Here is a 16501-nt window from a genome sequence, read left to right on the forward strand (position 1 = left end):
GGGGGGGGGGAGACGAAGAGGTGACTTGCTGACAATGCTCAAGCCCCGAACCCAAAACCGTCCCTGGGAGAGGGCCCAGGTCTTCAACTAATTTCCTCTGTGTCTTTGTGCTTGTCACAGGCTATCTGTGCCTCGGTTTCTCCAAAAATGAGGGGTTTGAACAAGATGATCGGTCACGATATGTGTGGCCCTTTGACCTGCCCAAAGCCACCCTGCTGGAGAACACCCGCAGCAGGTCAAGCGGGTAGCACGCAGGAAGGCCAGCAAAGCCCTCCAGAACGCTGAGGGCCGATCACACGCCAGCTGGGATCAGCCAAGGAGCTCCTGGAAGTGGCAGCAGCCTTCTCCTGTGGCGTCTTCTGCTCCCCTGGCTGCCGGTCTGGTGAGCAGCAGGAGGGATTACACCCTAGGATGTCTGTCTGTCTTGTGTGTATTTCTGTGGGGTCTGAGCCTGCTATCCAGAAGTCACTTTGGAAGGTGTTATTGTCCTGAAATAAGATTTAATTGTAGCCCCAAAGACAAGTCTAATTTATCTCGGGAGAATCTCTCAACAAGATGGAAAGAATTTGCCAGAATTTATCCAAGGTGAAAACCTGTCTAGAGGCCTCCGGGAATGACATGCAGGGAGCTGGGCCCATAACCACCAGACAGATTTGCAGTCGTGCTTCCACTAAGCAAGCAGCATCTGCCTTGACCGGCAGGGTGGCAGCTAGGATGGTGAGAGTCCCGCCCCGGCATCTGATGGCACCTGGACCCTGATCACACTGTGATGGGGACTCCCTCCCCACCTCTGCCCAGGGCCCAACTGCTGCCTGGGGGCCACTTCTCAGCCACATCTGCCATGTTTCCACCAAACCCCCAGGATCATCGGTGTCTGACTGAGGCCTGTCCTCCTTAAATGATGCCCTTAAACAGACTGGCCCAGCCCATCCCTCTGTCCCAATCAAAACTTACTGGGCAGAGAACCATCTTCATATGACACTTGCCAGGGGCAGAGGCCAAAACAGTTCTCCTTGCCTTGATGCAGGATGTCTCAGGAGGTTAATGACAGCTCCAGAGCATCCCGTTGGATCAGCTGTGGCCTCTGTAGGTCTTTGCTGTTCCCTCTACCCAAGCCCGCCACTCTCACTCCTTCACAGGTGTTATTCCCAAGAGGCTTGCAAAGAAACCACATACACACAAACCTCCAGGGACTGTTTCCCAGGAAACCCAACCCAAGACAATCCTACTTTGATAATTCTTCAAACTCAGCATGAGCATCAATCCCATCAGGCTCAACACCCCAGCCTCCTCTCTTCCTGACCCAGTGTGGCTCTCACGGTCACTAGCTGGCAAACATCCTGGACGCCTTTGCTCCTCTCTCCTCGACTGCACTTGCCTGGACAACCCAGTCTGCAACTGACTCACGCAGCTGAACATTGCTGCAGAAATTGCACGAATCTCACAAGGGGCCCTCCATGGAGCCTGGCTCCTGGCTCCTGGCTCCTGTCCCTAGTGGGTTCCACTTTCAGTCTGCGATGACTACATCATGCCTCCTTCTCCTCTAGCTGCCCCAGCCCCACCCTATGCAGGGCCACAAGTGCTTCTCCTTTTGAGTCCCTGTAGTAACTGACTCAGATATAAGCACATGACCTAGTTCTGGCCAGTGAGTGTGAGGAGAAGTTTGCTGGAGGCTTCTGGGAAGGTTTTCTCACCCCTTAGAGTGTGCAGGAAAAGATGGACTTTCCTTTTCCTGCAGGGTCTGGATGTGATGCTTGAAACAGCTGTGGCTGGGCTGGCCCGTGGCTCACTCGGGAGAGTGCGGTGCTGATAACACCAAGGCCCTGGGTTGGGATCCCATATAGGGATGGCCGTTTTGCTCACTGGCTGAGCGTGGTGCTGACAACACCAAGTCAAGGGTTGAGATCCCCTTACCGGTCATCTTTAAAAAAAAAAAAAAGAAAAGAAACAGCTGTGGCTATTGTGCTGCCTGCCTGAGGCTGAAGCCACACCAAGGATGGCCAAGCATAGAGCTGGAAAGAACCCAGGTTTTTGAAAACATAGCTGCATCCTTGAATCAACTAAGCCTGAACCTGAACTACCACAGGACTTCTAGTTATACAAGAAAATAAATTTCTTTATTCTTCAAGGCAGTTCGAATCAGGGTTCTAAAGCAGTTGAGAGCATCCTATCAGATATAATGGTCTAATTATTTCCCCACCTAAAAAAACACCCTCCCTAGACCCCATGTGCCCTCTGCCCCAGTTCATCACTCTTCTGTGTTCTGTTTTTGTTTGTTTGTTTAAAAGATGACCGGTAAGGGGATCTCAACCCTTGACTTGGTGTTGTCAGCACCACGCTCAGCCAGTGAGCTATAATGGTCTAATTATTTCCCCACCTAAAAAAACACCCTCCCTAGACCCCATGTGCCCTCTGCCCCAGTTCATCACTCTTCTGTGTTCTGTTTTTGTTTGTTTGTTTAAAAGATGACCGGTAAGGGGATCTCAACCCTTGACTTGGTGTTGTCAGCACCACGCTCTCCCAAGTGAGCAAACGAGCCATCCCTATATAGGGATCCAAACCCATGGCCTTGGTGTTATCAGCACCGCACTCTCCCAAGTGAGCCACGGGCCGGCCCCCTGCATTCCTTTTCACAGCAGTATTTATCAAGTTATCTATATCATCATGTGTCACTTAATGGCAGGGACACATTCTGTGAAACACATCATTAGGTGACCTCATCACTGTGTGAACACCCTAACGTACACTTACATAAACCTAGATGGTGCAGCCTACTACAGACCTAGCCTATTTGGTATAACCTTTTGCTCTAACCACCATCATATACGCACTCCACGTTGACCAAAACATTGTCATGTGGCACATGACTGTGCTTGCTTTTACCGCTTCTTCACTCAGGCATGTGTTCCCCAACACTCCACTGAAACAACTCTTGTCAAAATCACCAACAATCTCCAACTTGACAAATCCAATAGCCTTTCCCTGTCCTGCACACTCAGCCCCTCCCTCGTCCCTGGGAAATTCTCTCCCAGCCTCTGTGAGGCCATGCTCTTCTGGTTTTTCACCAGGCTCAGACTTGGGATCTCTTTCATTCTTTGTCTATACTGTCCCTAGAGCTCATACAGTCCTCAGCTTTAAAACAAGCTATGTGTAATTCCTTGACTAGTCTTTTCCCCTGGTTCCTGGGAAGTAGCCTCTAAATCCTCGGAGTTTCCTGAGTGATAGGAATGTCTTTGTTATTCATGACGGGCCTTGATGGTTTACACTGAAGAGGTGGCTCACAGTGGGCCCCGAGGTTTAAGATAACAAGATAACTCAGGGTGGGGCTGGCAATGCCAGAAGGACCAACCACATGATTAAAGGGTTGGGGCTTGGAGCCCAACCTTCAGGGAGTGGAGAGGAGCTGGAGACTGAATTGAACCTCATGGCCAAGAATTCAATTAATCATATCTATGTAAAGAAACCCCAATAAAAACTCTAGACACTGAAGCTCAGGTGAGCCACCCTGGTTGACAATACTGTACTGTGCATATTGCCACACACTGATGTGCTGGTAGGGTGACACATCCTGACTTTACAGGGAGAGGACAACAGAAACTTTGTGTTTAGGACCCTCCCAGACCTAGCCTTATCAGTCTCTTCTTGGCTGGTTCTGATTTGAATCCTTCTGCTATAATAAAACTGTAATTACAAGTACAGAAATTTATTGAGTTGTGTGAGGCATTCTAGAAAATTATTGAACCTGAGGGGGCAGTGGGAACTCCCAAATTCATAGCCAGCTGGTCAGATGTGAGGGTGGCCTGGGAACCCCAACCTTGTTGCTGGTGTCTGAAGTGAGGACAGTCTTACAGAGGACTGTGCCCTCAATCTGTGAAGTTTGGCCCAGCTCCAGGTAGCTGGTGGTGGAAGTCATTGCAACCTATAACTCCCAGATCAATCTAGCCCTGAGCTCTCTCTTGAATTCCAGACTCCTATGTTCATCTACTTGATACTGCTACTTGGATGTCATCTCAAATTTTAACAGGTCCAAAGTAGAACACTTGATTTCTACAACTAAACTGGTTCTTTTCCAGGATTCAGCAAATGGCACTACCATTCACCCTTTCCTTTGCCACCCAGACCCGAGTCATTCTTGATTCCTCACCCACCACATGCAATCCACCAGGTACACTCCACAGTGTGTGTCAAATCCATTCACGTCTTTTCGTGTCCATGGCTACCACCCCAATTCTGAGCAACCATCATCTCTCCATCTGGTCTGCATTAAATGTATTAGCTTCTAAAGTGTTCCTCTGTTTCTGATCTTGCTGCACACCCCACCCCACAATCCATTCCTCAACATATCTTTTAAAAATGTAAACCAGAGCATGTCACTATACTACCCTGTTTAAAACCCTCTATCTCCTTTCTTATTCGAATAAAATCCAAACTCTAACTTGGCCCATAACTTGGTGAGAGTCCTTTTAAGGTAGTTCAAATCAGGATTCTAAAGCAGCTGAGAGCATCCTATCAGATTCAATGGTCTAGTTATCTTCCCACTTAAAGGAACACCCACCCTAGGCCCCAGATACCATCTTATCTCATTTCTCTGTCCCTTTTTAAAGCAATATTCATCAAGAGTTATATATACAGTCATGTGTCACATGGATAGTTCTAATAAATGTGTCATTAGGCAATTTTGTCATTGTGCCAGCATCATAGAGTGCACTTAACATAAACCTAGATGGTACAGCCTACCATACACCTAGGCTATATGGCATAGCCCATTGTTCCGACCACTTCATATACACTGTCGTTATTGACCCAAGTGTTGACCTGCCTATCACTCCAGCCCATCCCCCAAAGCCTTTGTGGCCTGTGCCCTAGCTCTTCCTGTTCTTGGTCTTCTCTTCTCCAACAGCCCCCAGTCACCTCCTTTTCCTCATCTAGGACACACACTCAGATTACTTCCCCAGGGAGACCTTTCCTAATCACTCTGCCCTTAGCCCTCCTGTCCACACCCATCCTCCTGTTTCCCCCAGTTCTACAATATCCTCAGAGCACTGACCACACCCTGACTTTATCTTGTCTGCTTGTGGGCTTACTGTCCACGCCCATCCCTCAAAAGGAAAAGTCTTTCTTCACTGCTTATCCTAAGTGCTTATAACACAGTGTAGCACATAGTAGGCACTAGGCAAATACTTGTTAAATAAACAAAAACTAAAAAAGGTTGGAACCACTGTTTTAACCCAAGGCAAAGAATAAGGTGGGCCTTTCAAGAGGGTGCTTTCCAGGGCCGGCCCGGTGGCGCACTGCTACAGTGCGCCACTTGGGAGCGCGGTGGCACTCCCGCCGAGGGTTCGGATCCCACATACAGACCGGCCGCTCACTGGCTGAGCGAGGTGTGGGAGCAACACCGAGGGTTGCGATCCCGTTGCCGGTCCCGGTCCGGTACGGGCGCGACACTGAGGGTTGCGATCCGTTGCCGGACACGAATAAAAGACAAAAAGGAAAAAAAAAAAAGAGGGTGCTTTCCATCACATTCCGTGGGTGTTGGCATCTGGGTAGGGCGGTCCTGGTCTAGCCCTGACCACCACTTGCCCCAGAAGCACCTGGTAGCCATTGAACTCCAAAGTCCTGTCCATACTTCTTGCTTCAATGGAGCCTCATGCACATTAGCTTTGGTAAACTGGATCTTTTTCCTGTCTTACACTGAGAGCAGAGACTCAGTACACACTCATTAATATATAAATTCAGGAATCTCATTTACTGAAATGCCATGTCCAATTAGGTTGAAGTCTCACTCTGAGTCAAACAGGACACCAAGTCTTTTTCTCTTGCATATCCCAGGGCTGGGAGAGGAGACTGGCAGGGACAGGGATCATATATTTCTGTATTTTATTCTCTCCCCCCACTACCCTCTCCTCTTCCACGACCTTTCCAGAAGGCTCTTCCACATAATACCATGTCTTCCCATCTGGTTGCCCTGGCAACAACAACATGAGGTTGGTTTTAAACCTCACAGAAACCACAGGCACTGGTTAGATACTAGTTTCAAATTCTGACATTAATAAATGGGAATAGAGGCTCTGACGAAGCCTATAGTGACCAGGCAGGAAAAGCTCTTCCAGATATTCTTGTCTCCCAAATTCTGGGCATTTCTTCCCAAATGCTAAGTAGGTTAAAGGCCTCCCCAAAATAAAACAACTTAGCTCAGTTGGTTAGAGCATGGTGCCGATAACACCAAGGTCCAGGGTTCGATCCCTGTACTGGCCAGCTACCAAAAAAATTAATTAAATAACTTTCTAAAAAGATAAAACAACATGAGGTAACATGGTTCTGTGAGCCATGATATTGAAACTGAAGAAGAAAAATGATTCGGTAATTTGCAAAGCCCTGCGAGTTCTCCACAGCCCTTCCTAGGTCCGTTCCCACCACTGCCCAGGTCCCCAGGAACAGCTCCTCCAGGCCCACGTGCTCCTAGCCAACCTGGAAGATCGGAAGGTAGCCCTGAGGGACGGGGTTTGGGCAGCATTCCCTGGCACAGTGTCTGATGAGCTGGTCCCCATGCCTTTGAGGCCAGAGTCAGAAATGTGGTCTGAGGACTCTGTAGTTTTTTTTTTATTTTTTTTTTTGTCTTTTTCCGTGTCCGGCAACGGATCGCAACCCTCAGTGTCGCCCCCGTACCGGACCGGGACCGGCAACGGGATCGCAACCCTCGGCGTTGCCCCCGCGCCTCGCTCAGCCAGTGAGCGGGAACCGGTCTGTATGTGGGATCCGAACCCTCGGCGGGAGCACCTCCGCGCTTCCCAAGCGGTGCACTACCACAGTGCGCCACTGGGCCGGCCCAGGACTCTGTAGTTAGCTGCCATCTTTCCTTCCTGTGCTTGCAGTCAGTCTCCTGGCTTTCCCGCTGGAAAGAGGACTGCTATAAATTCTTTTTCAAAACGGGCATGCACTGATTCCTCTCCCGTCTCTTGACAGGTCCTCCAAGCCCATCTCGACTTTTTCAGATCTGAACTAAGTTGGTCTCACAGAGAGTGTGATCCACTCACCTGAGTTTGAAATGGCCAATCAGATTCAGAAATAACCTGCCCTCAGTCTTACATGGATTTTAAGCTCTTACAGGACATCAGGAGTATGCACAAGGAACACATGTCTAGGTATCTCTTAAACACTCTGATCAACCGGAAGACACTAAGTTGGCATCTTAAGGGCTAGGTGATGGTACTGCATCTAGCAAGGAATATTGGCCTGATGCTAAAAGTGTTAAATAATCCATAAACGTATGCCTAAGATCAATGGTCAATAAGTGGAGCTTCAAAAAGGCCCAAGAGTGCCGGCCCCATGGCGCACTCGGGAGAGTGCAGCACTGGGAGCGCAGCGCCGCTCCCGCCACGGGTTCGGATCCTATATAGGAATGGCCAGATCCTATATAGGAATGGCCGGTGCACTCACTGGCTGAGCACCAGTCACGAAAAAGACAAAAAAAAAAAAAAAAATCTTTCCATCTTTGGGCCGGCCCGTGGCTCACTCGGTAGGGTGCGGTGCTGATAACACCAAGGCCACGGGTTTGGATCATATATAGGGATGGCCGGTTTGCTCACTGGCTGAGCGTGGTGCTGACAACACCAAGCCAAGGGTTGAGATCCCCTTACCGGTCATCTTTTTTTTAAAAAAAAAAAAAAAAAAAAAGGCCCAAGAGACACAAGTCTGGTGAGATGTTTGGTTCCATACCTGTCGAGGGGAAAAAACCCTCTCCCTATTTGAGCTTCAGTATCTTCACCAGCTACTTCTTCACCAGCTACAACTACAGGGATGTCAGTTCAGGGCTGACTCGGGTGCTACGGGCAGTGTTTTCCAGCACGTGAGGCACCTGCTGCTGTCAGCTCTGCCTCAGGCACCACTGGCTTGGCTCTCTCCTTTCCCTGCCACTGTGGGTTGATGTCCTAACCCCCAGTACCTCAGAATGTGCCTTTATTTGGAAATAGGGTTGTTGCAGATGTAATTAGTTAAGACAAGGTCACACTGGAGTATGATCCAGTATGACTGCATCCTTGCAAAAAGTCAGCCATGTGAAGACAGAGACAGGGAGAACGCCATGTGAAGATGGAGGACTGGAGCAGTGTATCTACAAGCCAAGGAATGCCAAAGACGGCCACAACCACCAGAAGCTGGAAGAGGCAAGGAAGGACTCCCCTACAGGTTTCAGAGGGAGCGTGGCCCTGCCAACCCCTTGATCTCAGACTTCTGGCCTGTAGAACTGTAAGAATAAATTTCGGTTGTTTAAGCCACCCAGTCTGTGCTATTTTGTTACAACAGCCCTAGGAAACAAATACACCTGTCATGCTCCAAAAACAAAGGGGACATAGGGCCGGCCTGTGGCTCACTCAGGAGAGTGCGGTGCTGATAACAACAAGGCCACGGGTTCGGATCCTGTATAGGGATGGCCGGTTTGCTCACTGGCTGAGAGTTGTACTGACAACACCAAGTCAAGGGTTAAGATCCCCTTACCGGTCATCTTTAAAAAAAAAAAAAGAAAGGGGACAGTGTTTGGTAAGGACCTTTCAAAGGCTTCCTCTGACAGACACCACACTGAAGGGATAGGCTGAGGCGGGCAACCACCCCTCATCTCAGGCCTCAGCCGTTCAGCTTGAGAGCAAATGCCCAGGGGCCCGCGAAGCCACATTACTTACTGGGGCCAGAGTCTAATCCAAGCTCTCCTTCCATGGAGTCTCGTGGGCCCCACGGGTATGGCTGCTCCTCCTGCTTGATCCATGACAAAATGTCATGTGCCGAGATGAGGGACTCTGTTGTCATGGAAAGAAGGCAGTCTTAGATTTTGTTCATCCCGCCTGGCACCCCATCAAAGGTTAGAAAACCATCACATGCAAAGCTCCAGCTCGCAGGGTGTGTGGCGGTTTTGGTATGTGTGCTATGTTTACAAGCCGTCCTCGTTAGTCTCTAAAGTGCCTTCTGAAATGGGCTCTCACTTGCTGCGTGCTACATTTTGAGTTGGACAAAGAGGAGGAGGCTCCTCCTGAAGTCTGTGCAGTAGCAGAGCCAGGATTAGAACTCAGGGCTTCTGACTCTGTACACTGAGCCCGAGGAACCCGTGGGGCCAGGCCAGGCCAGAGGAAGGCCTCCACTCTGAAGGCCTGTGGGCCCATGGCTGGCTGGTCTGACTCAGAAACCAGTGCTGGCAGAGGCAGCGACCAGAGGCCACCGATAAGAACCACAGCGAAGCCTGACGGCTCCTTGCAGGATGGCTCTGCTCTCCACCTGCCCTGGGTCTCCTACATTTCTCTGTTGTAAAACTGACAAACTACAAGGAATCCTAGATCCTACTTCTCCTCTCCTCTCCCTGGTGTAGCGGGTGGGATGAGACTTTGTTGTCATAACTACCAGGTGGGATGACACCAGTTTTCCCCAGCTCTGCAAACACACTTGAACACACACACAGGCCCCGGCAGGGGGAGCTTCTCTCCTGTTCTTTCACGCTTCCCTGAATGCCCGGACACTCGCCAGAAATGTCTTAGGAGACATCTAACTAGTCTAGTATTCATTCCCTCAGGAGAAATTCCAGAAAATGTATGTTATTTTCCGGCACAGAAATATACACAGCTTTTAGAAGCTTTTTGATTGTTTTTATTGTTCAAAAATCAGTGCTGAAGTAATTTTAGCATCAGTTCCATTGACACAATAAATTACCCATTTAACAATTCCTTTTGAAAAACGCTGGTTGCCCTGGGTATTCACTCTGGCATCTTTCTCACCTGAATTGGGGTCTGTGGGAATATCTCTCTCTGCCAAATCCTGCTGATCCCACACGCACTGGTGTTCCTCCTGTTTAATCCGGGACAAGAGGTCTTGGGCAGAAATTGGGGAGTCTACTCGTGGGAACAAGAGCAACAAAGGCATTAGAGGACATGAAATTGCCACAAGTTTGTGCTTTGAGTAAATCTCTGATTTCATGCAATTATCTCCTTCCCCTACAAATCAGATATAGGCATAATTAAATTAGTCTAATTAACTAAAGGTTTAAATTGACCCCAATTAATGGAGCTTTTGCTGCAAATAGATACTGCAGGGGAGTGACATAACAGTGACGTTAAGAAAAAGAGTCTGTCTGTGCTTCAAGAACATAGAACTCCTCAGAATGAGGTTCCCCTCTAGTGCTGAGACGACCATGGGAAGAGGTTTTCCTCCTAAGGGGGTTTCCAGGAAAATGACACCTTCCAGGAAGCCTTTATCTTAATCATTTGGACAGGATTTTTCTAAGATGGAAGAGAAGATCTTACATTTTCTTTCTCTTACAGAGTCTATTAAACCTAATTGACCCTTTATTGCCTTCTTATCTCTCTCTTTAAAGACAGTAATGCTGTGATGCTTTCAAGGAACATGCCTGATGGGAAGTGAATGGGCTTTCCTCTACCCAGACACTATTATCACTTACCTATGGGTTTGAGGCTTTGACTAAGGGGGGGATGAGATTTGTGGAGCTCTAACCTGTGGATAAGTAAAGAGCTACAGTATGTTAATATATCTTGTGATGGTTAATTTTATGTGTCAACTTGGCTCAGCCACGGTACCCAGACATTTGGTGAAACATTATTCTAGATGTTTCTATGAAGGTATTTTTTCAGATGAGATTAACATTTAAATCAGAAGACTTTGAGTAAAGCAGATTACCCTCCATAATGTGGGTGGACCTTGTCCAACCAGCTGAAGGCCTAATGGAAAGACGGGCCTCCCCCAAGCAAAGGGGACTCCGCAGCAGAGGCCTTCACACTCGGGCTGCAATATCAGCTCTTCCTCGGTCTCTATCCCGCCAGCCTGCCCTGTAAATTTTGGACTTGCCAGCCTCTATAGTCACTCAAGCCAATTCCTTAAAATAAATCTCTCTCTCGCTTTTTACACACACACACCCTTATTGGTTCTGTTTGTCTGGAGAACTCAGACTAATACACACATCTGCCCTAACAGAATTCCCATGTCCAACCAGAGTCCAGCTGGAACCCCAGCTACGAGGAACTCCCCTCAGGACCACAGGCATGTGGGGGCCTGGCCCACTACCAGCCCATCGGTACTGGTTTAAAACACTGGAAGCTCTTCCCGGTCAGGGAGCAGGTCTCACTGTATATTCCCCCACCCACAGAGCCAAGTGCCTTACACTTAGTACTCTGCCATGGTATTTTTGTTTGTTTGTTTGTTTTGTTTTTTGTCCTTTTTGAGACTGGCCGCACCACACTCAGCCCGTGAGCGCTGTGAGCGCACCGGTCATCCCTATATAGGATCCGAACCCGCGGCAGGAGCGCTGCTGCGCTCCCAGCGCCGCACTCTCCCGAGTGCGCCACGGGCTCAGCCCTGCCATGGTATTTTTAGTAAAGGGGAGGAAGGAACAGCTAAAAACTGATAATACACAGAAGAGAGGAAACAGAACAAGCTAAGCCCAGGTGTACCAACAAATCGTCAATGTCAAGTGCCATGCTTGTGTACCCTGGAGAAATCCTGTCTTAACCCCGTCCTGGGTCCACAGCTCTTCCATAGCCACGTTGGCTCCTTGGCCTGGCACCCAGAACAGATGACTCCAGGGACCTGTGGCCCATGCTGAGCCTCTCCCCGCCTCTCCCTGGTCTGAATGGCCATGAGGCTCACTCACCAGTAATGGATTCCGTGGGGATAGCTCTTTCCTCCAGGCCCCGCTGACCCCGGACACACAGGGCTTCCTCTCTCTTCACCTGGGAGGATGTATCCTGTGCAGGCACCAAGGGCTCTGCTCCTGGGGACAGAGAATCACATTGTTGGTGTCTTTTTCCTGCATGATGGTCAACAGGACGTTCTGGGGTCAAGAGGCTAGCTGATGAAACTTGCCAGGGGAGAGCACAGGGGTCTCAGGTTCCTGTTGGAACCATGGGGGACCCCAAGGAGCAGAAGGTGCCAGAAGCAGAGAAGCAACCAACATTCAAGAAAAAGGGATAGGCAAGCAGCAAAATGGGGCGTGATGAGACTGGAGAGAGAATTTGGAAATTACCCCATGCTGCGTTGCCTGGTTGGATGCTAACCAGGACTGGGCCTCAAGTTTGACTTCCGTGTAGGAGTCATTTGTCTTTGTTTTCCACCCTAGTCAGAAAGAGTTGGCCAAGCTGTGGCCAGATACACACACACATGTATATATATGATTAGTGAGAAGTTGGGCTGGGCAGAGAGGCACAACCACGTCCTATCCTTGGATAGATAATGCGCAGCATCTTTATACATAAAAGACGATGACATATCCCCTGTGTAGAGCTCCAAATGGAACATTTTCCTCTTATGGTATACTAAAACACAATGCACCGGTGCCTGGCAGGAGACAGCTCAGGCAACAGGCGAGAGATTAGATTGAGGAATCTGAAGGCAGGGATGCTGGTTTCAACTCTGCCACCAACTCGGTGGATGAGTCATTTAACTTCTCTGGGTTTCAGTCAGCCCTCTTCATATGTAAAATGGACACAGTGGTCCCTGGTCTATCGTGCACTGTGATGATTTGATAACTCAGTGAAACTGCTGGGGCTACAGTGCTTTCAGTGTAAAAAGCTGCCACACAGTACTAGGTACTGTTACCACAGCTGCTGAGCCCAGACATTTGCAGTGCTTGATGAAGACGGGGAAGAAGCCATTTAGGTGGGATGTCCAGGATAGGCAAACCCACAGAGACAGAGAGTAGATTAGTGCTTGCTGGGGATGGGAGAGTGACTGCCAGTGGTTACGGGGTTTCTTACGATGCAGATATTCTGGAATGAGATAGTGGTGATGGTTGCATGACTTTGTGAACCACTGAACTGTATACTTTAAAAGAGTGAACTTTATGGTCCATTATTATCCAATAATACAAAAAGACTTGGAGGAGGGAAAGATCACTGCCGGGAGACCTACCTGCTAGGTGAAGTTTCAGTGAAATGCTCTCTACTTAAAAACAAGGAAGGACAGAGGGCCCAGAAGGGGGACAGTTCACACAGCCCGGCAGAGGACACAGTTGGAGTCCTCTGATTTCACCAAGACCAACGCTGCTCAGCAGTTCTGAGGCCTCGAGGAAAGACCTTGGAGGCAGAGCTGGGACTAGGACCCTAGAATCTTCCATCTCAGTGAAGCTGATCAAGTGCGATGTTCTCAGGGAACTGGATTCTTTGGGACTTATGATTCCTTCTGGAGTGAGGAAGAAGCCTTGTGGGCAAGTCTGCATAGGAGGGGTGTGTCTGGGTCAGAGTGAGGTGGTGACACTGCAGATTACAGCCCAGTGATAAGCCTTGGGCCACGGCCGGCTGCACACACAGCCACTGTAGACTCCCTGCTACCTACTCTGTCAACCCTGAGCCTGGCCCAGGGCCTTGGGCTGCTCCCAGGCCTCGGGCCTTACACTTTAGTTCCCTATACGGCCTGGGAGGTGTCGCAAGCCCAGGCCCCTCCTCATCTCTCCACCCGGCTTACGGTGGATCCAGAGCTACAAGGCTTTAACAAACCAGAAGACAAATAGCCGCTGTGCAATTTCAGGCCTGAGACCTCTTCCTATAAGTGACCGTCAAATCTCACTAGGCAGAACTGGCCCGGGAGCAAGTCAGGAGCCGCCCCTGCTGACATGGGAGCGCCTCCCAGTGGTGGCAGTGCACAACCTGGCTCTCCTCTGTGCCCTTCCCGGGACCTGGCACCATCTTCAGCTGCCATCACCTGTGTCCGGGGCTGTGGGGATTTCTCTTTCTTCGGGGTGACGTTGCTCCCACACACAAGGCTCTTCCCTGGGCTCAGCCTGGGCAGGAGCATCTGGCTTGGGCACTGTGCCCTCGGCATCTGGAAGGCAAGGAAGGACTGAGGGAAGCTGACCAGTAAACCCAGACCAAGGTGAGGGGAGAGCGCTGGAGCGACCCCATCTCCCTGTCTCTACCTGAGTGACCCTGCATGGTGCCAGTGATGCGACTGATGCAGGTAATCTCTTACGAGGAACCCTAAAGACAAGTCAATAGACTCCCAGATTTCTAGTGTAGAAACAGCTGGTTTCTGAAAGCCACCATAAGACCCACTGTGGCTTACGCCAGGCTGTTGGGGTTATTTCACTGTGTTCCAAAACAGCGGCTGTGTAGCATTGAATTCCATGGCCAAAGGCCCTGGTCCTGGGTTTCAGATTTTCATCCTATTATAAATTGTTCTGTCTTACTAGCATCATAAGCAAGTAGTGTCTGGAGTTTCCATGAGTTATAAACATGAAACACCTTGCCCAGGTGGTGTTAATGTGGACTATTAATCATTCTTAATCATTAATCATTACTAATCATTAAGCATTTCACAGCCCTCTCCAGAGACTGCTTGCCAGAGAGGACAGAAAGGTGTCCTTACCCAGGGACATAAGGGTTTTGTAATTCTCCTTGACCAGGTTGTTGTAAAGCTCCTTCTGCCATTCATCCAAGTTCTTCCACTCATCCTCCGAGAAGTAAACAGCAATGTCCACAAAAGTCACCGGAACCTGGGCCGACAAGAATTTTAGTTGAGTGCCTCCTGCTTGCTGCTCCCCCTGCCCCCCGCCCCCATGGCTGTAGGACCCATTCCACCCCGAGCCTGGCCTAGGCTCTCCAAGGCTGCCCACCCCCAGCCTCCGAATCCCAGCCCGTATCAGTCCATTCCAGTGGAGTTGGTCCTCTCTACCCCTGACCTCCCCGTGCCTCCAGTAACAAGGATGGCCAACACTGACTTTACTTTCCTTAAAGCATTTACTCATGCCCTTTGTTACTTCACTTTTAGGTCAACTGGATACCTGAAGGTAAAGCTGTAGTCAATGTGCTGTTTTTGGTGTTCAGGGTGACAGAGGTGTGGCAGGTTCCCAGAGTGGGTATCAGTGCGCCAAGTACAGTAAAACCCTGTTATAAAACCTGTCTTTCAGGTCAGGTCACCTCTGTGTACACAGTTACATCTTTGTCATTAAAACATAAAATCTAAAGCATGTGCTAAAACTGCAGGACCTTGGCCTGTTTTGTTCACCACTGGATCTCATACATCTAGGAGCACATAGTAGGAAATCAGCAAATACTTGTCGAATGTGTTGAACAGTGGCCGCCACTACCAGGAAGTTCCAGTGCAGCCTGAGACATCGCCTAATGTCAGTCAAAGTATTCTGATCTGTTAACATAAAGCTGTTATTTCAATTTGACAAGGACCCTCGTCTATACTCATTTTAGCCACTCACCAACATGACCTCACCTTAAGCCAAATTGTTCAAAACAGTTTCACTTCCATTAATAACTGAAATTCCTTTTCTGACCACACAGGCTTCCCTCTTGCCTCTTTCACATCCCTATGGAACCAGCCCTTCACTCTGACTCTGAAATCCAGCCCCTCAAGTCTCCCCCATCCCCCAATCCTAGTCATTAGTCTTTGCACCTGCATTTACAGAGCCAAGGCTGGGCCGTATCGCACCTTGGTACAAATTAGAAAAAGACAGCAGAGTCAGGGCTACCAGTGCACAGCTTGGTGAGTAGGCAGCACCTGCACATAAATTAGAAATGTCAGCCCATGAGCCAGGTGTGTGTAACTCTAAGGGCGCCCTGCGCAGGTGCGATGTGCACACCTGTATGCGGTGGCCCTGTCCCTACCAACTGATAGCTCTCCATCTTGCTTTAGAATCAGAACTAGAACATCTAACTCCCTGGACCTTCCACCACACTCGGGCAGATTGAACAGACCCCCTTCCTTCATTTTAATTACTTATTGCTAGATAAAATTCACAAAATTCTGCAGACAACATCCAGCATAAGTAAACAGCACTTGTCTCCTGGCCGATCTCTTGCTGACACCTGGCTATGTTCCCTGGGAGGCTTCTTGCAAACTGTCACCCTCCCAACCCTTAACTGACCTCCTGCCACCTCCTCCGTCCATCTTTGACCTCAGGTAGATGCTGGCGAGCTCCTTGGCTGCCTTCTCTTTCTTGTCCACCAAACCCGCCGGTACGTGCCCTTCATTTCTTCTCCACCTCCTGCCTGGGAAACTTAATCCAAACAATCTCTTCTCTTTTACATCTTCAGTTTCTCTCTCTCCACCGGCTCTTTCCCTTCAGGGTCCCCCATCTAAGAAGAACCCTCGCTCAGCTCTGCTCCCTCACGTGACTCTATCCTTGCTCTTCACTGGAAACACCCCCAGACACATTCTGCTCTTTCTTCTTCACAAACCACGCACACTTTAACCCCTGAAAATCTGCCTACATACCCTCCACTCTCTGCCACTGGATCTCTGGAAGATCATCAGCAATGATCTTGTAATCCTTCGGTTGTAATCCTCACCTTTCAGACCTCTTTGGAAGGTCAGACCACCTTTCTAGAATTTTCCCCTGCTTGGTTCCCATAACTAGGCTGCCTCTTGTCTACCTGGCTCGTGTCTTTACTGTTTCCTCTTTCTCCCTGCCAAGACCAAGTCTCTGTCTTTACCCTTTCCTGTTTCTTCACAGTTTTGGAGATTTCATTCTTACCACCTCTTTTTTTTTTTTTTTTTTTTTTTTTTT

At 49.2% G+C, this 16501-nt stretch overlaps 1 protein-coding gene across 1 annotated transcript in view; it reads right to left on the reverse strand.

Annotated features, from left to right (window-relative positions):
* ZNF282 (zinc finger protein 282) overlaps positions 1 to 16501 on the reverse strand; it is a 22545-nt gene that overhangs the window by 1068 nt on the left and 4976 nt on the right. The window contains exons 2-4 of the mRNA XM_008582797.1: positions 14350 to 14476; positions 9756 to 9869; positions 8672 to 8789 (exon numbers count right to left, since the gene is read on the reverse strand). Coding sequence (XP_008581019.1) covers positions 8672 to 8789; positions 9756 to 9869; positions 14350 to 14476 — 359 coding nt within the window. The remainder of the gene's footprint in view (positions 1 to 8671; positions 8790 to 9755; positions 9870 to 14349; positions 14477 to 16501) is intronic.

Source organism: Galeopterus variegatus, unplaced genomic scaffold, assembly GCF_000696425.1.
Source record: "Galeopterus variegatus unplaced genomic scaffold, G_variegatus-3.0.2 Scaffold2726, whole genome shotgun sequence".
Classification (NCBI taxonomy): Eukaryota; Metazoa; Chordata; class Mammalia; order Dermoptera; family Cynocephalidae; genus Galeopterus; species Galeopterus variegatus.